This window comes from Lepidochelys kempii, chromosome 1, assembly GCF_965140285.1.
Source record: "Lepidochelys kempii isolate rLepKem1 chromosome 1, rLepKem1.hap1, whole genome shotgun sequence".
Classification (NCBI taxonomy): domain Eukaryota; kingdom Metazoa; phylum Chordata; order Testudines; family Cheloniidae; genus Lepidochelys; species Lepidochelys kempii.
In genome coordinates this window covers 138570950-138596954 of record NC_136380.1, presented here as the reverse complement: position 1 = coordinate 138596954, position 26005 = coordinate 138570950, and the positions used below count along the sequence as shown (strand labels likewise).

Below are 26005 nucleotides of genomic sequence, written 5' to 3'. Positions count from 1 at the left end.
TTTACAGACAGGGAAACTGAGGCACAGAGAGGTGAAATCACCCTAGGTCACTCAGCAGACTAATAGTAGACTCAGGAATGGAACCTATGTCTTCTGAGCTCTAGTCCAGTGCTCTGTCCACTAGGCTATGCTGATGAATTCAACTTCCTGGCACCTATTTGAGTACAATAAAAGTAGGGATTATGATGTAGTCTCTTCAAAGAGAAGGTGATCAGCAGATCTGTCAGAAATAAGAAAACTTTTTTTTTTAAATTATGCCCACCCAGGCAAAATACAGGCCATATACCACATGTTAGAACCAGGAACAGAACCGTGAACTCCTGACTTTAACTGCTCTAGCTCCCACACAGTGTTTTTGTAGGATACCAGGCATAATCAAACCAGCTGTTTTAGTACAAGAAGCCAGTAACTACTCTTGGTCAAAATTATAAGTGGGGCACTGTAATTTGCCTTAGATCTACATCTGTTTGTTATTTGCCCATCAGTGCTGTTCCTTGGCTGCCAGTCTAAGTCTTGCTGTGGTTTTGGAACCCCTGCTTGAAATACGAATTTGTTAATTATACAGTCGGGGGCATCAGAGCAATTGCACCATATAGACCCTTCATCTGGGAAGAGATGTAAATTGACAAGGAATGGTATATGGCATTAGGATTGAGGTACATTCATTGATATGCTCTGCCTTTATTTTCTCATTTTATTGAGTGGAGCACTACCACCCCAATAGTGGAGGCTCCCATGACTTGGTCTTATCGGACAGCAGTTGCCTTAAGACACCTCCCCGCTACCCCGCTCTTCAAATTAGTTTGGGAGAGGCTGAGCAAGCAGCCTTAGTGAGAGAGAACATTCTGATAGACACCACAGAGATAAGAAATTCCATCTCTGAAACAGACTGCACAGCTTGCTCTACTTTGGTTCCAAAGTTTTGCTGGAACAATGCAAGATTCATTTATCATTATTTAAGTGTTGTCATCATCATGCCAGATACAACTTTGCTGCCCAAGTTGTTTTCCTTCCTGGAAAGTTCTTCAGACTCTTTGTGTGCACTTGCTGTTCAGTTGCTGTGGGCACTGTCCCTTCTGCCAAAAGACCCTGAAAATGGTGGGGCAAATAATGTTAGAGCCCATTACGAACTGTGAAAGCACTGTCTTCTCAATGATAGGTGAAAGCTGAGACTTGAGTGAGTCTGTATAAATAAATTCTCTCCCAGTTGAGACACTGAGATTTGAATCCTATTTCATTTGCATTGAGAGAAATTCCTCCCCGCCCCCCATGTAAAGAGCCAGTGCAAGACCTACACACCATTTAAGTCCCACTTAATTCCTATTTTGATGGTTTAATTGGTGCTCTAAGTCTTGTACTGGCTTCCTGCATAGGGGTGAATGGTATTATCTATTATTTAAACAAGCCCTGTTCACCTTGAAAAAAGATGACTAAGACCCCAATCCTTCCAAACATGTTTAACTTTACATGCACAAGGAGGCTTACAGGGATTCAGTGGTGCTACTTGCATGTATAAAGTTAAGCATGCACGTAGGTAGGCCAAAGCATGCACCTAGGTTGCACAAGGTAGGCCAAAATCAGTGACAAAGCTTCCCCAGATCCAGTTCCACTTTCAGAGCTCTTGTGAAACACCTGAGTTCCAGCCTTTTTGCCAGCAGCTCCTCTGTCTAATCCTGTGTTCTGAAGCAGTTCTTTAATGTAACATAGTGATACCGAATTTATAACACATCATTTGAATATTTGAGTGATGAAACCTGTAATGTTTAAATAGTTATAAATGTGCTGACTAGGTGTGTTTGACAGTGAAAGCAGAACTAATTTTAAATGTACCATTAGCTAGCTTCCCTTTTCAATCATGTAAAACAATAAAGCATGCTATTTGTACATAATAAAAATATGCAGTTATATTCGCTATTGTATATTTTGGGAAAGAAGAAAATGTTGGATAGAAGGTAATTCTCACACCTTAAAACTACCATTCAAACAAACCTCAAACAATCTTGTCATTCACCAATGGTATGTTTTTCATAGATAAAGGGAAAACGCGTAATTTCAGAGTGGATGATTTTTATTTTAGATTAAAGAAAATGCCAAAGAACAAACAAAGAGTATGGACCAGATCGTCAGATGGTGTAAATTGGTGTATTATTTATTATTATTTGTATAAATAATTGAAATTGGGACCCCATGGTGCTAGGCACTATATATACATACAGAATGTACAATCTTTGCCCTGAAGAATTTAAAATAGAATTTTTTATAGAGCGGGAATTGAGACACAGTTTAGGTGACTTGCCCAAGGTCACAGAATAAGTCTGTGGCAGAGCCAGGAACTGAACCAAGATCTTTTGAGTCCCAGTCCAATGCCATGACTGCCCCGCTATCCTTCTTTTCTTTTTCGACTTCGGTGGAGCCACACTCATTTACATCAGCTGAGGATCTGATCCAGAATCTCTGAGAGAGAACACTGTGTGACTCAATCCAGAATAGTTGCCATCTTGAACTAATTCAGAGGGAGGAAAGTATATAGAAGAAAGACTTACAGTTAGAAAACTACACACACCATAACAATAGACGCAACCCTACAAAGAATTCCTTATGGGCTGACCTCTGCAGCTAAACAGAGGTCCAGGGGTTCTGGAACAATTTTTATAGTGGGGGTGCTGATGATGGAAACCATGTATTTGGTGTTTGTTGTTACTAATTCAAGCCAGGGGGTGTGGCAGCACCCCTAGTTCCACCACCACTGCAGAGGTCCTTGCAGGATTGGATCTTTAGCTAGTATTTTTTATGTGCAGATTTATTGTGAGAATCATTGAAAAGTCCTGCAGGCTTTTTTTATGTTATAAATGTTTGTTTTACAGTATAACATTATAATGCTTTTTTGGTGGAATGAAATACTGTTTTGTCCTATATTTTTCTTTCTTAGTATATAGATTCAATAGAGCTTGAGCATTCTACAGAAGTTGAGAACCCAGTGAAATACCACCAGGCGTGGCAAAAATTATGCAAAGCAGAGTAAGTGCCATCAAGTATTCTATATACAAAGTAGAAGAGTTTAATGATTTGTTGTTTTGTTTAATGTACATTTTTTCCTAACTGATTTTTCCAGTGTCTCGTATAATTTCAGTATCCAATATCATCTTATCTTTTTTCTCCTTAACTCAGTACTTTGCAATGTAAAAGCTATCATGGAAAAGATTTTTGATTTTATGTAAAAATATCACACTAATTCTAACATACATCTCAAATGGCAAATCATATATTACTCAAAAGATTTTGAACCATTCACTATATGAAGTAGACTTGTTTAGGAATTTGGTTTGGTTGCTGACAGGAAGAAATAGCTTCATGATAGTTTATGACAAGAATGAGTTATACCGGAGGAAATAACACGTTAAAAAATATTGGGCCAGAATTCAGCCCCTGTTCTGGCCTCTTTGGGTGGGGTTTTTAAATGTGCCTGAGTGCTTAGGTACATTTGAAGAGTTGGGCATTTTCAAAAATTCTACCCTTTCTGATGTGACTAAAGGATCAATAGTTTATTTTTGTCATCAAACATCATAGTAAAAAGTGAATAAGTCAGTATTGTGCCCGGGCTACTAAATGTTTTTCATGACATTTTTGTAAGGCTGTTTTTATAAGCATCAATCTACTTGGCAAAATTATTAAACTGTGAGTGGCCCCATTGAAATCAACAGAAGTTTTGCGATGGATGGCACTGGGACCAGCAGTTCACCCTGTATAATTAAAGGGAACATTTTACTTCATCCACTACCATAAGGCATCTCTTTAGTATTACTCAGCAGTTATTGTCAAGGCACCAGAAGTACCATCCAACAGTGCAGTGTCAAGAAGTGAAGAAGAATTCTGTAGCTTGTTAAGGAAATAGGAATTTCACTGGAGAGGATGTAATTACTTTATTTGAATTTGGCTAGAACACTGATGCAGATGTTCCAAAACTTGAAATAAATCCAATGGATTTTTCATGTTGATGAGGTGTATTTCTCATTAAAGATCACAGAGAATTGGCATCTTGAAGTATACAAAATGTGGTGTCCCTTAACACCACGTTTATTTAATTTTAACCTGGCAAGTCTATCATTTAAGTGACACATGGAGACTTTTTTTTTTTATCCTTATTTTACATCCCAATCATTTTATGTATGGATTTTATTACAGTGGCATTTTGGTCCCAGGTGGGTTTGGATTTAGGGGAACAGAAGGCAAACTCCAAGCAATCTCTTGGGCAAGAAAAAAGAAAAAACCTTTTCTTGGTAAGATCTTTCAACTAACGAAATATCACTGAGTGTTGAAGATATGTAGAGAAAGGTGGTTAATTTTTTATAAAACTAAAGTAGTTGTTAAAATAGGACCTAAAATCTACCTGGCAAAGTTGCGTGGGCCTCATTAAAATGTAAAAAGAAAACAGAACCACTAACCCAGGAACCTATCCTTGCAACAAAACCCATTGTCAGCTGTGTCCACATATCCGGGGACACCATCATAGGGCCTAATCACATCAGCCACACTATCAGAGGCTCATTCACCTGCACATCTACCAATGTGATATATGCCATCATGTGCCAGCAGTGCCCCTCTGCCATGTACATTGGTCAAACTGGATAGTTTCTATGTAAAAGAATAAACGGACACAAATCAGACGTCAAGAATTATAACATTCAAAAACCAGTCGGAGAACACTTCAGTCTCTTTGGTCACTCGATTACAGACCTAAAAGTGGCAATTCTTCAACAAAAAAACTTCAGAAACAGACTCCAACGAGAGACTGCTGAATTGGAATTAATTTGCAAACTGGACACAATTAACTTGGGCTTGAATAAAGACTGGGAGTGGATGTGTCATTACACAAAGTAGAACTATTTCCCCATGTTTATTCCCTCCTTCACTCCCCCCCACTGTTCCTCAGACGTTCTTGTCAACTGCTGGAAATGGCCCACCTTGATTATCACTACAAAAGGGTCCCCCCCCCACCCCGCTCTCCTGCTGGTAATAGCTCACCTTACCTGATCACTCTTGTTACCGTGCGTATGGTAACAGCCATTGTTTCATGTTCTCTGTGTATATAAATCTCCCCACTGTATTTTCCACTGCATGCATCTGATGAAGTGAGCTGTAGCTCACGAAAGCTTATGCTCAAATAAATTGGTTAGTCTCTAAGGTGCCACAAGTACTCCTTTTCTTTTTGTGGATACAGGCTAACATGGCTGCTACTCTGAAACCTATTAAAATGTAAGTGGTTTCTGACTCGAGTCAGCATTCAAGTTCTATGTGAGGGATGCTGACTCTGTTATTTGTTTTTGTTTTGTGATATCACATAAGAGCCCCAGTCATGGACCAGGACCCCATTGTGCTAGGTGCTGTATAAACACAGAACAAAAAGACAGTCCCTGCCTCAAAGACCTTAGAATCACTTTAGTTAGTTCAAAGATTTTACATTTGATTTGGAGTATCAGTCTTTTTCAGAGTAACAAATCCACAACATTATAATTTTAGCTCAATATATCTGAAGAAAATATCCCTTTCAACATGTTTGTTATGTCTGATCATTTCTGTATTGCTTACTCCTTTTAATTACACTTTTCTATTATAGTAGTGTCCAATTAGGATCTTGGCCAGGTGCTATGCAGACACTTAAGAAGATATGGTCCTTGCTTTGAGTTGCTTACAATCTAAGATGCATGATGAATTCTTTGACAAAGTTTTGGGTCTGAACATACCCAAACTTTCAGCTGTAGCCTATCCCTACTAGGCACATAACATTTAAAATGAAAAAAGATTATTTAGTAGGACTCTAAGGACGTTGTTATTCTGAATAGTCTAGAGTGACCTTTACGTTTCTTGCCTACAATTAGTCAACCAGTCTTCAGGATTTCCAGAATGTATGGGTTTGTACATACAAACTGGGTAGCCAGAAATCAAAACTGTGGGTATTCTGATAGCTGACTTGAGACTACTTTCCAAATTCTACTTTCTATTGTGTGAAACTCGGTTCTCTTCTCTTCTTTGCAGGAGTTTGCTTGGGGATGCAGCTGGCAGCGGTGGAGTTTGCAAGAAACTGTTTAAACTGGAAAGGTAAGTTCAGTATCCTAGTATGGATTTGGTTCACTTAGAAGAAAGCTTATTCTTTATATGAACTTTATATTATTCAGATCATAGTATTATGTGTTTAGATCAATGTGAAAAAATTCGAAGAGCTAGATTGTGAATTGGATTATATGCCTATGAAAGGGAGTAAGAACTCTCTTTCTACCCCTGTGCAGGCTACTCAGATCTTGGTTTCAGGAGCATAGGAATACACTGGGCAGCTCACCTCTATAGTCTGTCCCTCAAGCAAGTGGGTAGGTAGTGGTGGGGAATGGGAGGAACGTTGGCTCCATCCCACTACTTATTGAGCAGAGTAGCCAAATAAGTGCAGGGTGGGTAGTAATTTAGTGCTGGTTTAGGCCAGCAGTAAATTGTTGCCCTCAGGAACAAGTCGGTAGTAGGGGAGGAAGTGAGACTCTGGTGAGTCTCTGTGAGTATGTCTGCACTTCAAGCTAGAGGTGTAATTCCCAGCTCGTGAAGATGTACCCACTCTAGCTCTGATCTCACTGGCACACTGAAAACAGAGTGTAGTTGCAAAAGTATGAGCAGGAAGAGGGGCTAGCCACACTGACTACATACCTGTCTGAGACACTGGTGCAGACACTACCCTGTCCCACTGCTCATGCTGCCGCAGCTACACTATTCTTAATGTGCTAGCTCAATCAGAGCTAGCACAGATGTTTCCTTGAGTTGGGAATCACACCCCCTTCTTGACGTTTCGACTTACCCGGAGGCATTGTGCTTCCTGATGCTGCTGCTGGGGTGTTGTACCTTACACACACACCTTTACGAGGCTGTGCCTAAGGGCACAATATAGTCCTACAAGCCAACAAAGATGATGATCTAGGATGATGAAAATGTATGGTGGTTATTCTGAATTTTTTGTGTTCCAGATGCAAATTCTACAGAATTTGACCCAAACACAAAATACCCTGTTGTAAGTACTGATTTGTTTCTTCTGTGTGTTTTCTTAATACCCCTTTTTTGCCTTGGTTAGATGAAAGGCTATGTATCTTTTTCATGTGTTGTGACATGAAGAGATGTCTGCTGTCCATATTCAGTATATTTATTGTTTAAATGGGAACTCAGCACTATAATGAAGATGTAAGAGTAATGAAGATATAATGTTGATTTTTATATCAGAGTAATTTGCATGGCCACAGATTGATATAAGCAGAGGATAAGGATTGTAACGAGGTTACCATAGAGTAAAACATAACAAGAAGCTATAAGGAAGGAAAGATCTCTTATCAAAACACAAATTTTTGCAATAAAATTGCAGGGAAAATAAAGAAAAGGACTGGTATAATTTTTTTTTATGTGATAGGTTTTTTTTTTCCAAATTTGTTCTAGTGTCACAAAGAGAAAGTCCTTCTTTAGGACAGTTTTCTATGCTGTATGTTTGATGGGACTGTCCCAAAGCAGAGGAAAATTGGTCAAGCACTTAAAAACATCATAGTGGATTTAATAAAAGTGAAAGTACAAATGGTTCCAATCATAGTGATTTTGGATCTTCCAGATAGAAAGTCCTCTTGACTCAGTAATATAAAGTTGCACTCACATCATCCATGTGTGCTCTGGCAAAATCTTGGAAGGGAGCCCCCTGATAATATCTCATAGTTGAGGAGAGGATGTAATATTCTCATAACAGGAAAGCTCACAGACTATCTGAAAAATGGAGATTTCTAGAATATGAAAAAGATAAGACAAGAGAAATGTTTTAGATATATATTGAATTAACAGACTGCTAAATGTTAAACTGCTGCTCCAGTGTCAGCTTGCTCCAGAAGTGTTAGGTTGTAATCTGAAATGTAAAAATGGATTTTTTGCTTAGTCTTCAAAAGACTGCATGCTTACAGACTGCATGCTTCTTTTGCATCTAAGAAAAATTGACCCCTGATGAATTCCATAAATCAATGTACTCTTGAAACCCTGAACATTATCAAGGTTATCTTAAGCCTGTTTGGTGGGCAGGAAGTTTAGATGCAGAAGGGCCGGGCTACAGGGAAGACTGATCTTAGGATGCACTGAATGCATGTCCTTGGGAAGGGGGCATCAGCAGAATTTCTTCCTATCATGCCGTTACAGTTTATTCCCTTTCCGGGTCTCACCTACTAAACCTTGTTGCAGGTGACATTTAGCCCCCTCAAAATGTTCTTGTCAGTAATCTCATTTTACTTATCCTGATGTTGCCATGTTTCTTTATTGTTAAGTAGATGGTCTTTGTAACATGCCATTGAAGTGCTATGGATTATTTGTATCCTTTGAAAATCCCTTAATCCTCACTAAAGATGGACCTGAACCAATACCCCAGGTCTGAATGTCCCACGCTTTGAGTTAATTTTGGTCTGGATCTGAATCAAGATTTAAACTTGTCAGCATGAGCTCATTGCTGGCTTTTACTTTACATGCTGTATTCTTTTATCAATTATTACAGAGAACTACTGTTTATTACAGTGTAATAGCAATCAGTCCACAGTACAATATTTTTTAGCCTGTTCAAATCCATACTTCAACTCTCACAGCAATTTTCTGTGTTAAAGTGCAATAATAGTACTAAATGTTAGAACAATAGCAAGTGGACATCTGTGTTGATGACCATGGTTTGAAGATAAACACGAAGAAACCTGAAGTTTTGCAAGTGAAGAGGGTGGAAAAAGAGCTGTTGATTGAAGCTTCAGAAGAGACACTCAAGGAGAAGAAAGAATCTGTGTACTTGGTGTGACAAAGCTCTGTCCTTGCCTCCGTGGGTCCCGTGTTTCCTGGCAGATTTCACTAGCCTCAGAGGCTCACTATAACCCTCCACGTAACCCTTCTTTCTCTCAAGAAAAGGGTCACAGTCTGCTGAGCCATTTTCATCATAAGCCAGCAAGGGAGGTGAAGAGAAGTTATCCTTTCTTGCACAGTCTCTGTTGTCTCCCAGTCTCAGTGATTAATCAAGGGGCAAAGGTGGGGGGGGAAGCCCGGTCCCACCCTCTACTCTGGGCTCCAGCCCAGGGACCCTAATAGTATCAGCTATGGTAGCTGACCATTTAGAAACATGACGTATACAATTCCCTGGGCTACTTCCCCCATAGCAGCACCCACTTCCTCAAGCTCCACTTCACCTTTACCTCAGGGCCTCCTTCCTTGTGCCTGATATGGTGTGTACTGCTCAGTCTCTCCAACAGCACAACTTCCTCCTACAGCTCCTGACATGCACACCCACCTGACTGACTGGGCAGCTTTTAACTACTTTCAGCCAGCCCCTGATTGGCTTCAGGTGTCCCAATCAACCTAGCCTTCTCCCTGCCTTCTGGAAAGTTCTTAATTGGCCCCAGGTGTCTTAATTGACCTGGAGCAGCTTCCATTTCACTTAACCTGGTACCAGGGATTTGTTTAGCCTGGAGCTAATATATCTATCGCCCACTACTTTTCTATAGCCATCTGGCCTTGCCCAGTCACATTGGGAAGTACACTGAAGGTATAAACTGCAGTTAAAAACATTCACCTGGCCCGTGCCAGCTGACTCACGGGGCTTGAGCTATGGGGCAGTTTAATTGTGGTTCAGACGAGCCCAAGCCCAGGGTCTAGGACCCCGCAAGAGGGGAGGATCCCAGAGCTCTGACTGCAACCCAAACCCGAATGTCTACGCCACAATTAAACAGCCGCTTATCCCGAGTCAGCTGGCACAGGCCGACTGCGGGTGTCTTTTTGGAGTGTAAACATACCCTTCGTGCTATCAGAGAGAGATCTGGAGAATTGAAAAGAAGAGCCCACTGTGCGTGAGTGACAGTGAAAAAGATAGAAGTACTGTAGGACCTCAGTTAAGTAACAAACTGACAGGAAAAGTATATGTTGCATGTGTTTTTCTCTGCCTGCTCTGTGGTTTAGAAATGGTGGGGTCTTTTGCACATGGAAGAAAAAAGTTTTTCTGTGGTTCTAAGATACAGGTAGTAGCACATAATATATTGAGAATGGCAGCCAAGTGGAGGGAAGACAGTGTGTGCATGGAAGAAATTAGGGGAAAGATGAATGTGGGACTCCCAGTAATAAATAGGCTGGAGAGTGCACATTTGAAGTGGGTGGACAAGTGATACTAATGAGAGAAGAATGATTTGCAAAGAAAGCATGGGAGGAAAAGGATAGCAAGAAAGGATGTGAAGACAGAAGATACGATGAAAAGACTGTCAAGAGAAGATTGAAGAGAAAAGGACTGGAACTCTAAGACCTATGAACCCCTGCAATGGACCAGAAGGAATAGCAAAGACTTGTGGGCACCTCTGACCCCATACAAAAGGGAAAAGGTGTTGAGAAGTGAATTGAAGCTCATATCTATGACAACATATTGCTGTTGTACAGAAATATCATGAATCATTGGGAGATCTGCAGCGTTTTGATAGTATTGAAGGAGAAGCAAGACATACATTCAAGTACAATTTATATGAAGAAAATAATGGAATAAATGTAAAATCTGAAAGTCACAAAAGATTAATGTAATGAATGGAGTTTAAACAGTTTGTGTGTGATGTGCATAACAGCTACTCTGCAAAGCTTGTTTCTGAATCTTAATCTGTATAGCGGAAATGCTGATATTTCACAGCTGAACTCTGAGTGAGGCAAAGAGAACCTTCAGTTGTTTCAACTGGGCATCTTACCATATTAATACCTGTAGCCCTAAAGGCTTCAGTTTAGCAGAGCCTGTATTGTATTAAAATATTTGGATATTGTTTATAGTAATGGACAGAAATAATTTAAGGGGTATCAGGTTAGTGAGGTTTGTGAATTATTGAGGCCATAGAGATGATTTCATGCAACGTGAGAGCTGATGAGGGAACACCACGTCATTCCCGTGGTAACACCCTCAGCAACTCAGTAAGGCTTGAATCAGAAGTAGAGCACTTACTGTACTACTCTTCCTTGTGTTGGCTACTCCTCCTCTGGAAGTTGCTCCTTGAGAATGGGAGTGGAGAAACACTGGTCCAGTAACAGTTGTGTTTTGCTTGTTTTGTTTTGTTTTTAAATAAAAAAAAATAGGACCATGTGATTGCTGAACCATGCCAATAAGCAAGGATTCTCAGGGGAAGGTGTAGAACTTAGAATTTCTTGTAACTCTTTTTAATTTACTACACATAGTATTGCCAACCTCAAGTGTTCATAAATCATGAGCTGAACCCCAGAAATCACGAGATTGGCTTAACACTCATGAGATTTCTAAAAATAATTAATAAATTTGGGGTTCTTTTTATTTGTCTTCTTGGATTTGAGCTTGTAAGAGTCTGTTTTACAGCTTTTCTCTGCAACCATGAAGGCTAGGAACTTATTTAAATAAAAACAAAAAATAAAAGCTAAGATTTTCACACAATCACCTGACTCAAGGAGCTGCAGCTAAGAAAAACAGCAAAATATCACAAGAATCATGATAAAAATCGCAAGAATTGGCAACACTATTAATTGACTGTGTCCTTGGAACTGTAATGGCCCAAGTGATACTGCTGTAATAGAATGCACAGAAACTGTTTTGATCAAAAGTTTTTAGCACTGTGAAGATTTTCTTTTTGAGATATTTGCTTCTCATTCTAAAGTTGAAGAGGTAAATGTTGTGACTTGACTTGTTTGAAGAATAACTAAGGCATACTTAAGCTGTAAGGGAGTTTCCTACCGTGTTGTTGATCTATATCAGCTCAACTATTATTCATCTATTTCATCTTGTTCCATGGTTCAGTATGATTACAAAAGCATTACTTGGCATTGATCTTGCTGACACACCCAGGAGAAACTTTATGCACATGAGTACTCCTGCTGAGCTTCATGGGTAGTCAGAGGGGCTACACGCAGGAGTTAAGCCAGTCTGTACGTGTTGGAGGACTGGAACCATAGTGTGCAGTTGATATTTCAGTGCTGAGAAACTATTTGATAGTTTCTGCATACAAAACACTGGTTTATGAGTTTCTTTTGTGACTTGCACATTATAAAGTTTATCTACAAAGTTTGTTTTAAACAAAATTTTACCATTTTTCCTTCCCACATGGTGAAAACCATTATAAAATGTGTCTAGAGGATTTAAATTAAAGTGGACATGTCTGAGTTTCCTGTTACAGTTATTAGCATTTATGCATTTATCCATCCTTGCTTTAGCTCTAGAAATAGTCTTGAACGAAAATCTTTTATCTGAATGTCACAAAATAATAATCAATAGTTCTTTTAATCTGTAGAACTCCAAGTACATTGCACAGATGGAAAGTTTCATCTATAGATGGGGGAAGCAGTAGCACAGAGAGGTGAAGTGACTTTCCCAAGGTCAACCAGTCCGTCAGTTGCAGAACCAGGCATAGAACCCAGCTTGTCTGACTCCCAGCCCAGTGCTGTATCCATCATATCGTGCATGTTAGAATTCCATATCCAGATTCTGAAGCTTGGGCCCAGCTCTGTTTAATATAGATTTGATTTCACAAAGGGAATGTCGGCTAGATGAATGATGGCTGGTCAGGCCCAGAAACTCATGCTATCTAATTCCAGCTGTGTTGATAACTTGCTGCATGTGTTCTATGGTAAGGCCTTTAATCTTTTTGCCTCTGTTTTCTGACCTGTAAAATTGGAATGATAATACCTACTGACCTTGCCTGGCTGTTGTGAGGATTAATGTACTTCATGTTTTTTCAACACTTTGAAATAGTAATGCTCCAAGTTGTATTATTATTCTGTGGAATAATTTTATACTGCAAATAATACATTTAGGGATAAATTCTGCACTGTTTTCTTTGTACATTCCTTGCAGCCCTTTGCAGTAAATGTGTTTACACAGCGTGTTAGGGCAGAATTTGATCCAAATGGTCAAAGGCATTTTGTTTTTATTCCCCCTCTTTCCCCACAATATTAAATCAGGTTGTAATCTTTTCTGATGAGCTCTTGCGTTGTGGTCTCAGTCTTTTATCTGCTGATGCCTCTAATATAACTTTTGTAAAAATGGCTCTGTCAGTACTAGCCTTGAAAATGCTGATTTTATTTTTAAAACTTTATTTTCCATGATATTTCTGATATTACATATGGTACGAAGTGCTCCTGACATTTTGGAATAAGTAAAATGTAAGCATTTTTCATAACCCGGAGCCTTGGATTAGAAGTGGGCTTTGGGAGGAAGTGACACTTTTATAACACTATTTAATGTTTACTTCCCGTTGCCTGCTTTTCCTATAACTTACAAGAGGTGTTAGCAACACAGTCAAAGTCAGAAATTTCTCCTATTGTATAACAGAGATAAAAAGAAAAGAAATATAGATCCCAGACCTGCAAATGCTTACACACATGAGTAATCCCATTTAGTTCAGTGTGATTACTTGCATGCATAAAGTTGCTCACATACAGAAGTATTTGCAGGGTTGGGCTCATAGCCAAAATTGGAGTAAAAACAAGGTGTATGAAAATAGTTTATATTTGGCCAAAAATAGACTATTTGAAAAATAATTTTTCTCCAAGAAACACTAGCTACTTAAGGACTGAAGTGTACACAGTAGTCTATTTTAGGTACCTTATTTTATCTCACAATCTTTAATATTATCCTCTCAACACCCCTGTGAGGTAGGAAAGTGTTCTTATCCCTATTTTACAGATGGGGAACTGAGGTACAGAGAGGCTAAGTGACTTGCCCAAGGTTACAAAGGACATCTGTGGTAGAGCAGGGACTTGAACCCAAGTCTCCCAAGTTCTAAGCTAGTGGTCTATCCTCCTTCTTACAGGGATGCCTTATTTTTAATTTCATTTCCTTGTGTTTTATTAGTTTCTTCTCAATAAGGTAACTAATAATACCGATAGCAATTACTATGATGCTGGAATTTTCTGATGTAGGCTATGTGCTGAAAGGATTAAAAAGAGAATCTAAAAAAAATTGTAAATGTTTTAATGTGCAAAAATAACTTCATCTGATGTGGACCTGATCATACTCCTCCCAAAGATGACTAAATCTGTAGGGGACAATGGAGAGGACTGATGTTGCAAGGCTAATTGGGCTTGTGTTGAAAAGAGGAATGAATATGCTAAATATTTATTAAGAGATTGAATCCTACACTCCCGTGAAGTCAGTGTCTAAATTCCTATTCATTGAAAGAGGTTAAGTGTTATTTCTATGCATAAATTTTATTTTGTATTTATAACAAATACAAAAAAGCAAACTTCAGAAGTTGTTAATGTATAGTGTGACAGGGTCGGGCCAGATGGCTACAGGAGAGTGATAGAAGGCAGATATATTAGCCCCAGGTTAAGTAGGTCCCTATTCCCTGGGTAAGGTAACAGGGAAGGTTCCAGAACAATCAGGAATTTTCTGGAAACAATTAAGGCAGACAGGCTGATTAGAACACCTGCAGCTAATCAAGAAGCTGCTAGACTCAATTAAGGCAGGCTAATCAGGGCACCTGAGTTTAAAAAGGAGCTCACTTCAGTTTGTGGTGCGTGTGAGGAGCTGAGAGTGAAAAGGCGTACTACTGGAAGACTGAGAAGTATAAGCATTATCAGACATCAGGAGGAAGGTCCTGAGTTGAGCATAAAGAAGGTGTTGGGAGGAGGGCCATGGGGAAGTAGCCCAGGGAGTTGTAGCTGTCATGCAGCTGTTACGGGAGCCACTGTAGACAGCTGCAATCCACAGGGCCCTGGGCTGGAACCTGGAGTAGAGGGTGGGCCCGGGTTCCCCCCATCCCTCCATCCCCCCAACTCCCTACTTGATACCGGAGGAGTTGAACTGGACTGTGGGTTCCACCAGAGGGGAAGATCTCTGGCCTGTTCCCTGATCCACTAGGTGGATCAGCAGAGACTGCGGGGATTGTTCTTCTTCCTTTCCCCATGCTGGCCATTGATGAGGCTAACTGAGTGAACGGCAGATTTGAGCGACGAAAGTGGCCAAACTGAGGGCTGCTGTGAACCTCTGAGGAAGCAAATCCACCAATAAGCGCAGGACCCACCAAGGCAGAGGAGGAACTTTGTCACGATAGCCAAACCAGAAAAATGTCTTACCACTTTTGTGAAAGAGTGAAATCTCCCTTCCTTTAGAGTATTCCCACTCTGAATATTTTTCAGGGCCACCTCAAATCCATTAAAAAAAATGCATATAAGATGTCCCCTCTATGAGACTGACAGGAATTAGGATCTGAACCAATAGAAATATGTCTCATCTACTCTCTGCAGCTATGTAGCCATGTACTGTAAGTTGTTCCCAATTTAGGGCCTGATTCAGAAACATGTTTGGTGTTTCCTATGAAGTGCTGAGCACTTTCAACATCCCCTTTCTTCAGTGGGAGTTGAAGATACTTAGCACCTTTCAGGACTGGACCCTTAAAGGGTAAAGGGTCAGATCTCCCTTAAAGAACAGGTGTTTGGAAGTTTCATTGTAGCAAAGAGATCTGCTCTCGAATTGGAACAGCTAGCTGTATTGGTGAAAGGATTTTCACAATAATACAAACATCATCCCACCCAACTGCAATCCAGACCTGTCTCTCATAGTTGCGGTGAATGTTGCTTGCTATAAGGTTCCCAGAAGGAGCAAAACGTTACTTTAAAAATGTAAACAGTGAAGTATATTTTTGGAACATTTTTTCTTTGTACTGTCTGTCATAAGGCAGAACATGATGCCAGCAGAGAGAATGGTGGATGCTCTGCTTGTAGCCATGTACTGTAATGTACTGACCATCCGTCTAATTCATCATCAAATGTTTTTTTCTGGGTCCTGTGGAAAATAAATAGAACGTAATCATGAAATTAAATGCTGTACCATAATGCATATGCAGAAGCAGGACAAATGAAGGATGCATAAACAACTTTAATTCTGACATTTCCTAACTTTGTGTCCTTGACTTTCTAACCCTAATAATGTTTTTTTTAAATTAGTTCTTAACTGTAACTTAAAGTTGTTAAAGTAAACGAATATCAAAGATATTTTATTATTATATTGTCAATAGCAAGAATATGTGAAAGAAGGAATTGAAACCTTTAGTGTCAGAATGGTTTAATGAATATATCCTGTTAGAACATAGGCCATCAGAGCAGAGGTCACAGACACATTTGTGATACAGTAGAACCTCAAAGTTACGAACACCAGAGTTATGAACTGACTGGTCAACCACACACCACATTTGGAACTGGAAGTATGCAATCAGGCAGCAGCAGAGACCAAAAAAAAATTAAAAATGCAAATACTGTATAGTACTTTGTTGAACGTAAACTACTAAAAAAATAAAGGGAAAGTTAAAAGAAAAAGATTTGACAAGGTAAAGAAACTGTTTCTGTGCTCATTTTGTTCGGGTGGGGAGGGATAGCTCAGTGGTTTGAGCATTAGCCTGCTAAACCCAGGGTTGTGAGTTTAATCCTTGAGGGGGGGCTGTTTAGGGATCTGGGGCAAAAATTGGGGTTTGGTCCTACTTTGAGGAGGGGGTTGGACTAGATGACCTCCTGAGGTCCCTTCCAACCCTGTGATTTAAATTAAGATGATTAAAAGCAGCATTTTTCTTCTGCACAGTAAAGTTTCAAAGCTGTATTAAGTCAACGTTCAGTTGTGAACTTTTGAAAGAACAACCATAATGCTTTGTTCAGAGTTATGAACATTTCAGAGTTACAAACAGCCTCCGTTCCTGAGGTGTTTGTAACTCTCAGGTTCTACTGTAATATGCAGGCCATATTTGATCTTAGATTTTATATAATTAATTTTGTATGTATACAGTTATGATATTCCTTACAGATTTTTACTTGATTCACCTAAGTACAGCTATTTTTGTTAGGTATATTTTGTGCATGTTATTGAGGAAAATATTTTTTTTAAATAGTAAATAGAATATGGGTAAGTTTGTATTTAACATACAAATCTTAAATATATCTAATTCAGATATTTGACTATATTGAGATGTGTGTCCTGACTTAAATTGAATTGACTAGTATATACTGTAGTGAACAATCCTTGCTGGGAGTGATAGACCGACCTTAATGTATATGGCCATATATTCCTTCCAAAACCATGAATTTAAACTAGAGGTGGGCAAGCTATGGCCCACGGGCCACGTCTGGCCCGCAGGATCGTCCTGCCTGGCCCTTGAGCTCCCTGCCAGGGAGGCTCGCCCGCAGCCCCTCCCGCACAGCCTCAGCTCATGTGCCATCAGCGCTCTGGGCGGCACGGCTGTGAGTTCCTGCCGGGCCACGCGGCTGTGAGAGCCACTACCAGGTTAAATTGCTCCCCGTAGGAATGTGCTACTTTCAGAGCACCAGGACTGGCAGCCGTAAGTAGTACACTGTAAGTAGCACATTCCTACGGGGAGCAATTTAATATACTACACCTGGGTAGGAAAGGCTGTGCCTCCCAAAACAGCCTGGCTCCTGCCCCCTATCCACCACTTCCCGCCCCCTGACTGCCCCCTCAGACCTATCCAACCCCCCCTGCTCCTTGTCCCCTGACTGCCCCCTCCCGGGACCCCCCGCCTCTAGCCCCCCCCATCCCCCAGAACCCCAGCCCCTATCCAATCCTCCCTGTCCCCGACTGCCCTGACCCCTATCCACACCCCACCCCCTGACAGGCTCTCCAGGACTCCCACATCTATCCAACCACCCCCTGCTCCCTGTCCCCTTACTGCCCGCCGGGACCTCCTGCCCCTTATCCAACCCCCCCACTCCTCGCCCCCTTACCAGGCCGCTCAGAGCACCAGCAGCCGTAAGTAGTACACCGTAAGTAGCACATTCCTATGAGGAGCAATTTAGTACACTACACCCAGCCCTCCATACAGTTTTGGAACCCTGATGTGGCCCTTGGGCCAAAAAGTTTGCCCACCCCGATTTAAACTGTACCATGTGTCAAAGTACTACCCCCACATAAAGCTGGAGCTATATAAAGGCCATTTCCTCACATCATGTTTTTGTAGCATGAAATAAAAATGTTAATTCTAAAATAACTGGGAAGTGGACCTGCTTAGTGTGTGTTGATAACCAGTATATAGGAAATACAGTACAAGGAGACCAATCCTTTTACAATAAAGAACATCTTTATTATCTGCTGATAATGTTATCACAATAAGTAAATCTGTAAATACATATATATAATATATACTTTTTATGAATGCCAAGTTTTTTCTCTCTTCTTTTGCCAGTGGTAGTGGTCCTCCTTTTGTCTTACTGGCCTGTGCCAGTTACACGTTTTATAATGGACACAAATTCTTCAAAGCTGACTTTCCCATCATTATTTTTGTCCAACGATTTAATTATGTTATCGAGAGAGAATGCACCCTGTTTTTATGGAAAAATAATTTAACTAGTTAAGTAAAAAAATTAATGGTCACAGATCCTTCCTGATAAGAAACATAGCCCATAAAGTAGGCTAACTATCAATGTTACTATGGAGGTGTTGCTACTACTATGGGATCTATCAGTAAGTACATGTCGTGTGTGTGTGTGTGAGATTGTTATATTGACTAACCAAGAAATGCAATGTCCACAGTCTGCTAAAGTTGTTATCAATGATGTACCAGTCCTCTGAACAGTGTGAGCAATCATCTGCCGTTCACTATAGAAGAGCATTCCTAAGAAATAGTTAAAATTCTCACAGACTATCAAGAAATCAAAATGTCCCCATGTGCAAGAGCCAGTGGACTCAGTGCAACCAAACACGCCAGAGGTTCTTGAACAAATCTCTACAGCAAGGCTTCATTATGACTAGGCTTTCATTCTGATGTAGGTAAATTGAGTTCAGACTATATAACAAAGATGGGGAAAGAATGATAGGAGCAGTAGCATAGACTCACTGAGCTACAGTGGCCACCATTAAAAGTCAACATCTACCACACAGTGCTATCTCAGGGTCTAACCCAGAGCCCACTTACATCAGTTGAAAGAATCCCATTGACTTCACTGGACTTTGGATCAGGCCCTGAGACAGGACTGTTCCCCCCGTATTTAGAATACTCTGTATTGTATTAGCAAAATTGTTCAAATGTGGAAAATCTAGCTAAGAGCATCAACTGCTTTTAGTCCAGTCCGTATTATGAAAGTGCACATGACATTCTGGTGCCGTGAATTTTCTGAAAACATTCTTGTTAATAAGTCAAATTTATAAAGCGGGATAAACCTAATTTTGATTGTGATTTAAGCTGCTTTTTTTTGTTGTGTCATACTTTATATCTATTTCAGTGTCAAACAAGTTGCACATTTCTTCAAAAAGGGAAAATGCTACAAAAATCTACTATCCAAATTGCAAATAGAAATCATTGATAAGACAGGTGAAATGTGAGTGTTCAGTCAAATCTGGATTTATTTTCCTCCAAGGCTGAACCAGCTATGACTGATATAAAAAAGTTTTAGTAAGAAAGCACCTGAGCAGACTTACAGGTTTGTTTCCAATTAACTAAATTATGACTATAAATTATGATAATTGTTTGATAAGGAAGCACTTTTTTATACTTTATGGTTTTTCCACTAGGCTTAATTGCATATACTGGATCATGTAACAGATTTTTCTCCATCCAACAAATTGTAGCAAAATGAATAAAGTGGATTTTTGTTATTTACAAAATTCTGGAATTTCCACTGAGTTCAGGCCTTTGACAAAATGTACCAACATTGATTCAACACACCCACATTTAACATCTAAATGTCCACTCCAGCAAAGGAAACTGTTTGGAGTCCTACTGAAGTCAGAATCCAACTCCAGTTAATCTTCCAAAATCTGATCATTCTTGAAACCCCCAAATGGTGTCATATGGACATTTCTGCAGATCAAGTGGTGGTGGTGATTTTTTGCCTTTGCACTTTTCTTGAAATCACAGAGAATTATTATCTCCATTTCCATTACAGCAGGATCTTCAACTATTTACCAGCTTCTTCAGACTTCTCACCTAAGTTCTGATACTTCTGTTTTCAGAATTGAATAATTACCAGTCAAAGTCTACCTAGTATTAAAAGTCTAAAGATCCTCTGAGATTAATCAAGATACAGTTGGGATGACCAGATGTCCTGATTTTATAGGGATCAGTCCCGATTTTTGGGCCTTTTTCTTATATAGGCGCCTATAACCGCCACCCCGTGTCCTGATTTTTCACACTTGCTGTCTGGTCACCCTAGATACAGTATATAGACTGTGGGGAATCTTTTATATGATCCAGTTGGTGCAACTTTGCCTTCAGAACACCTTATAAAATACATTAAAAGTATTTCTTTCATAGTGCCAAGTTGTGAACTCCGTACTCACATAGTTGTCCATTGTGAGTAACTGCTCACTAAGGCGAGTGGTGGATTCACATACTGACCCTTTGACAATGATCATTAAAGTCAATGGGGGCATAAGGCTCTGCCTTGCAGGATCAGGGCCTATATTTACATTTTTCCACCCATTCCACAGAGTACAATTGATGCTGCTTGGGCTACACTTACCTGCAGATATTGTGCAAATTGATTTTGAAGCAGGTTTTTCAGTCCATCAATGGACAGCGCGCTGGTACTACCCTCCATCAACGCATATTGGGTGAAATATTTTAAAAGGTTACCATCAAGTAAATTTTCCATATTTCTGTTTATATTCTTGAAGAATAACTGTGAAAACAAAACCAAAACCCGACATTTGAATGTTTAAAGAGAAGGAAAAAATCAGTGATGGATTTCATTCCAGGTAGCATGTGTCTGTTTTGGATGAAGAGGGCAAGTAGTTAGTATAAGCAACAATTGTTTATTATAAGTGCAGTTTTTGGATTGGAAATGATTATGTTAACCAAGCAGTTATCAACAGGTGAAAATGTAAATCTCCTCTAATATATTGAAACTATCGACTAGGTATACAGGTTTGTTTGATTTTTTTTTCCTATTGGGCCAATAATTCTCTTCCCACTAACATCTCAGCAGTGAATATGTTATCCTTAACTGTTAACCCACAGGTACAGTGGGCTTTTTCTTCAATATGATGGGTTCAACCCACTTCCAAAAGAAAACGGCAAATTAATATAAGAGATTTTAAACGTGTAATAAATTCAGATCGTACTTACCTGACTCACGAAACCCAGAACAACTAACAGAATTCAGCAGGAGTGAGAATTGTGGGGTTGGGACAGCCTTTATAGTCTGTATGCTTTCACTCCACCCTGATTATGAAATTTTTCTTTTGTCATTAAAAACAGTACACTAATTTTAATCCTATAGCTCCAATGATCAAAGGTTTTGCATACTTTAGAAAAAAGACTTAATGAAAACAATTTTACAACTGAAGGGACACCATAAACCCCTATCCATGCATTTAGATGAGATTTCATGAAGGCCTTTCTGTGGGTATTTCCCCCCTACAAACTGTGTTTTAGTTTTTAAGCTCTGCCACACCCGCTTCAGAGTTAGCCTGGGGAAATCTTCTACAGAGAGAGGCTTTTCTGTACATGCATAAAACTTTGTTGTTTCCAAAATGTATGTTGCCTGATCCTTTTTAAGGGTTAATAATAATTGTATTGATTGCCTGTTGATCCTGATTAGTGAGCTGGGTGTAAGAGGGTTCTTGTCCCAGAATCAGACTACAGAGAACTAAAACCAATACATTCAGTATCTCGTTGGGAGCCTCGGGATCTATGGCAAGGACACTCACACTGAGGGCAAAGCCAAGCCTTGGTAATTTTTATTAAAACCAGTACTAGAGACAGAAAAGCTCCAAACCACATACACAGACAGGAATAATACAGTATTGGGGATATCTGTGGTATCATTCCCTTGCATATGCTCTTAGACTTATATACTTACACCCTTCCTTGAGGACCGGTGGTAAGAGACAAAGGACCAGCCCTGCCTCTGGCATGCTGAGTGAGTCCAATAGTCCAGGTTCCCCAATGCCCAAGATTGGTGGCAGATAAGAATATAGCTAAAGGGTCAAATGATGGAAAGCTAACCTCATCCACATGGTGGTTTGGCCTATTACAAGGCCTGAACACTATCACAAATATTCATTCTAATGCCGAGCTTTCCAAGTCCAAATCTAACTTCCTCACCCTTATAATATTGGAGTGCATTTAAATATCCTATAAGTTAACTTATTAATGCAATTTAATTAATTATCATATATGCCACCTATGGCTCAAGCAAGTTTGAGGTTAGACATCTGCCAACATTTCTGTCCTAAAATATCCAAGTCCAGTATCACTTCAGTATTCCTGCGGTTGCCTGATATCGTTATATTCCAACTCCTGCTATTGAGCAAGCTATTCCTAGTTCCCCAAAACCTAAGGGTAACTGTCAGGTCATTCATCTATGCCAAGGGTCACAGGTCTACTGTGCTTGGCTATACTTATGCTAACCTGCTTAAGCTAATGTCTTACAGGGTACAGGCCTGTAGGTTCCTTTTGTTACTGATGAATATAATAAAAAACTAAGCTAGTTATGGGCTACACTTAGCATACAGCATTTTATCATAAAACATATTCATTGACCTTCTGGGCTAGAAGAATGTAAAAGAAATGTAATATAGGAGTGGATGGCTAACCGTTACAGTACAGTCCAAGAACCTGCCTATATTTAAAATACAGACCTAATTTTTAATAGTTATTTATTTTGAGTTTTCATTTATAATTCTCCAAAGTACACAGTTTTCATTTATAATTCTCTCAAAAAATGTTACACGCACAAAACTCTAAAAGCATTTCAGCTAAAAGCTGATTAGGTAAAAATTAACTCTAAGGTGCTGAAGGTCCAGTATACTCCTTATTTGTGCTGATGACTTTTGTCTTTATTTGTTGTTATGGTCTAGCTCTCACGGTCGTACTTTAAACTGCTCACTTCCTGGAGATCCAGGTGTGGTGCTTGTAACCCAGGCTTAGAGTATGAGGGGTAATGGATGCAGTTCACCATGGGTCAGTCATGTCTACCCTGTGGCAGAGAAACCATTTTATCAAGAGTCACGGAGTCTAAGTATTCCTCTGACAATGACATTTTTTTGGTAGCATAAAATGGGCATTAAACACACTAGAGCTGGGCAAATAATGTGCTTGATAGTATGGAGATTCATTCCAAGCTCTCACAGATGTCCCTGTAAGTGCTACAAGCACCGTGTCACTTTCCATGATCATGTTTACAAAGTCAAGCTGCTAATTTTAAGGGAATTTTATGTGACTGTTCACCCCTGTAAACTTGTTTGGTAAAATATTTACAAACACAAAAAGTGGGGAGAACAATCAAAATGAACTGGATTATAAATTTGAATAAATGTTTGTGAATACTTTTTATTTTTTTTTGCAGAATTCACTTATTTTTATTTGTATGCAACTTGTGTATAATCAGTAGCTTCCAGAGCATCAGGGATCTAGTCAGTTGGTAAAATCTCTCTTTAACTCTGCATGATCTGATGCAGAGGGAAAAATTATAGAGCAGACCAGGTTTCTCAGACTAGATGGCATAAACTAGGATCCTGTGTTTCTGTGACATACAGGACACACATACCGCAAATATCTGGAATGATCTGTTGTTTTAGTGAATAAGCATAATGGAGGGAAGTGTAAAATCTTAGTCTGAACTGGAAAAATCTACAGCCTGTGAAATATTTGCTATGCTGTGTGCAGATCATGCCTAATGCAGCATCTGGGGTAAAATAAAGGGACGTGTTATAGCTACAGGTCAGCAAGAGTGCAGTACAGCTTTGAATCAGGTTGTAGGATATAGTAGCCAGGATATAGTAACCAGCAAATGAGATAAGTGCCTGTTGTGGGGACACAGGTGGCAAAAGGTAGAATGAAAGCTGGGCTGGAGTGCCTTTCCTCTAACTGCACAGGAATCTGTCACAGCTCATGAAGTACAGCAATACCTATATCCCGTGGGTTGCAATCAGTATTAGTCGTTCCCTCACTATTGTGCATGAGTGTGCCGCCAGCAACAACTGTACACTGTCACCATGCTGTGGGTCAGCACTAAGTCTTCCTGACGAATGAAAATACCATTTTGGTCCTCTGGTCACAAGGAGAGATGTGTCTGATAGGCAAATCTGTTTTGTTGCAGGCAAACAACCTGAAATACGTGTGTGTGTGCGTGCGTGTGTGTGTGTGTCACACAAACTGCCGTGTGGTGTGCAGATCAAAGGGATGCGCAGATGGTGCTTGGTGTCTCCAAATCCAGCAGCCCTTAGGATGTGGTGCTCTGCAAAACGGAAAAAGAATTAAAGGTGAGAGTGCATTGATAGTCAGCCTGGTGGTACATGGCCTTTTTCAAGGCATGTGTTGCTGGATGTGGAAAATTAACTCTCAACCAGAAATGGAAGATGTGGGACAAAATAACTACCTGTGTCACTGCCCTTGAATTTATGAGATCAGGAGGATACAAAGTATAAATGGGGCAATAGGGAGCATCCAGAGAGGAGCAGATTGCTCGAAAATCATCAGATAACCTTTGCTACGGGTGGGGACCTCACTCAGAGAATTGTACTTAAAGCCACTAAAGAGAAGGTAGTATCACTCCTGGATGTGGATCTGATATGGTGGCAGTGTGGGGAGATGAGAGCAACTTGTTGCATTTAGTCCATAAATAAAGTAGGGATGTGCTTTGGTTGTTACAACTACTAGTGTCTGTAAAATCTCTACTGATGTGCAAAGGTTCTTTGTCTCATCTTGCAGAATACAGGTTGGCTGTCCTAATCTTCAGACTCAGTTTCTTCTAGGCACTCCTTCGTTATGCTGTGACGCTTACATAATGGTATGTACAAGGTGTCTCCCTCACAGAATCAGGTGTGGTTGCTACAGTAATGAACAATTCAGTAGAAGCATTATTGGGGCAGACTTTATGCTGTGATATGCTGCCTAGTGTGCGCATCTGAGTCAGTTGCCCATGAAGTATACACACTTAACAGTCAGATTGTTACGACAATAAAGCTCTCTAAACTGAGTATGCACCCGTACTACGTGAGGCACAGGCTTGGGGAGGAGAATGTACCGAAAAGTGGTTATCTCATAGCGCTTCCTGAAACCATGATCCTGCAGCAATACAATAAAGCTGCTACCCTACAGCTGCTATTTATAACTGGCTAAAAATTTAAACACTTTGTTCTCAAACCTATTTTATAGAACCCTTACAAAGAATTACCTGTCTAAAGAACTGGAGACCCTCATTAATCTGCATTTCAGTAAGACACAGACTCACAAATCTACAGTAGAAGGTACAGAACAGTGAGGTTTTGCTGCTCAGCTGGGATGATGCCAGTGTGGGTAATGTTAAGCTTCATAGGGGATGTTAGGGTGTTGTTGCCATATTACACCGTGGCTATGCCTCTGTTGCTGGGTAAACCTTAACACAGAGCCTGCCATATTTCCTCCTCCCAGAGGCTGATGCTTGTGAGAGTGGGATTGGTGGGGAGAGACTGAGTTAGACTCTCAAGCCCATTGACTTTCAATGAAAATTAGGCACCTAAGTGCCTAAAATCACTTTTGAACATGGGACGTGGCCATCTGAGTTACTTAGGCCTTGCAACACTGAGCAGAGCAACGATTAAGTACCATTCAAAATCTGGGCCCCAGTGCTCCCAGCTGTGCTGTATTTGCTGCAGGGGTAAGGAGGAATCCAGGAGATGATGTCACAGCGTACGTTAATGGGCTTGTGCGGAGGAGATTATAAAGCACCACCTCCTCTCTCCTCAGCAGCAGCTGGGCTCTGAGCTGTAGAAAGCACAGAGGCAACAGCAGCCTTGAGAGCTGCTATTAAGGAAAAATGATGATATTCTTTTTAAGGGTCTGCAGGACTCCATCAGCAGCTGCTAAAGCCACCTGCTTTGGCTTCTTTTCCATATCCCTGGCAGCTTCACTGCATCTGCTATGACACCAGCCAGAGCCTAGCCTGGCCCCCCTGATGTTGTCAGACTCAGCAGCAGGAAGAGCCCTGTCACAGAGAAAGAAAAGAAGAAGGAGAAATAAATTATCCTGCCTTGGAGATTAGATAGTTCCAAGAGCGAGGCAGGGGT

The 26005-nt window shown here is 40.2% G+C and overlaps 1 protein-coding gene across 22 annotated transcripts in view; it reads left to right on the top strand.

Moving 5' to 3' along the window:
* Positions 1-26005, top strand: part of CTPS2 (CTP synthase 2) — a 144485-nt gene that overhangs the window by 40220 nt on the left and 78260 nt on the right. For 18 of the 22 annotated variants that reach the window (XR_012160268.2, XR_012160274.2, XR_013636201.1 and 15 more), the window contains 4 exons: positions 2930-3018; positions 4183-4277; positions 6034-6096; positions 7002-7045. Coding sequence is in view for 18 of the 22 variants with exons in the window: in XM_073355924.2 (XP_073212025.1) it covers positions 2930-3018; positions 4183-4277; positions 6034-6096; positions 7002-7045 (291 nt within the window). In the remaining 4 variants the exon portion in view is untranslated. Of the gene's footprint in view, positions 1-2929; positions 3019-4182; positions 4278-6033; positions 6097-7001; positions 7046-24057; positions 24221-24668; positions 24748-26005 lie in introns of all 22 variants that reach the window. The other 4 variants (XM_073355966.2, XM_073355958.2, XM_073355991.2 and 1 more) reach the window with 2 other exon arrangements.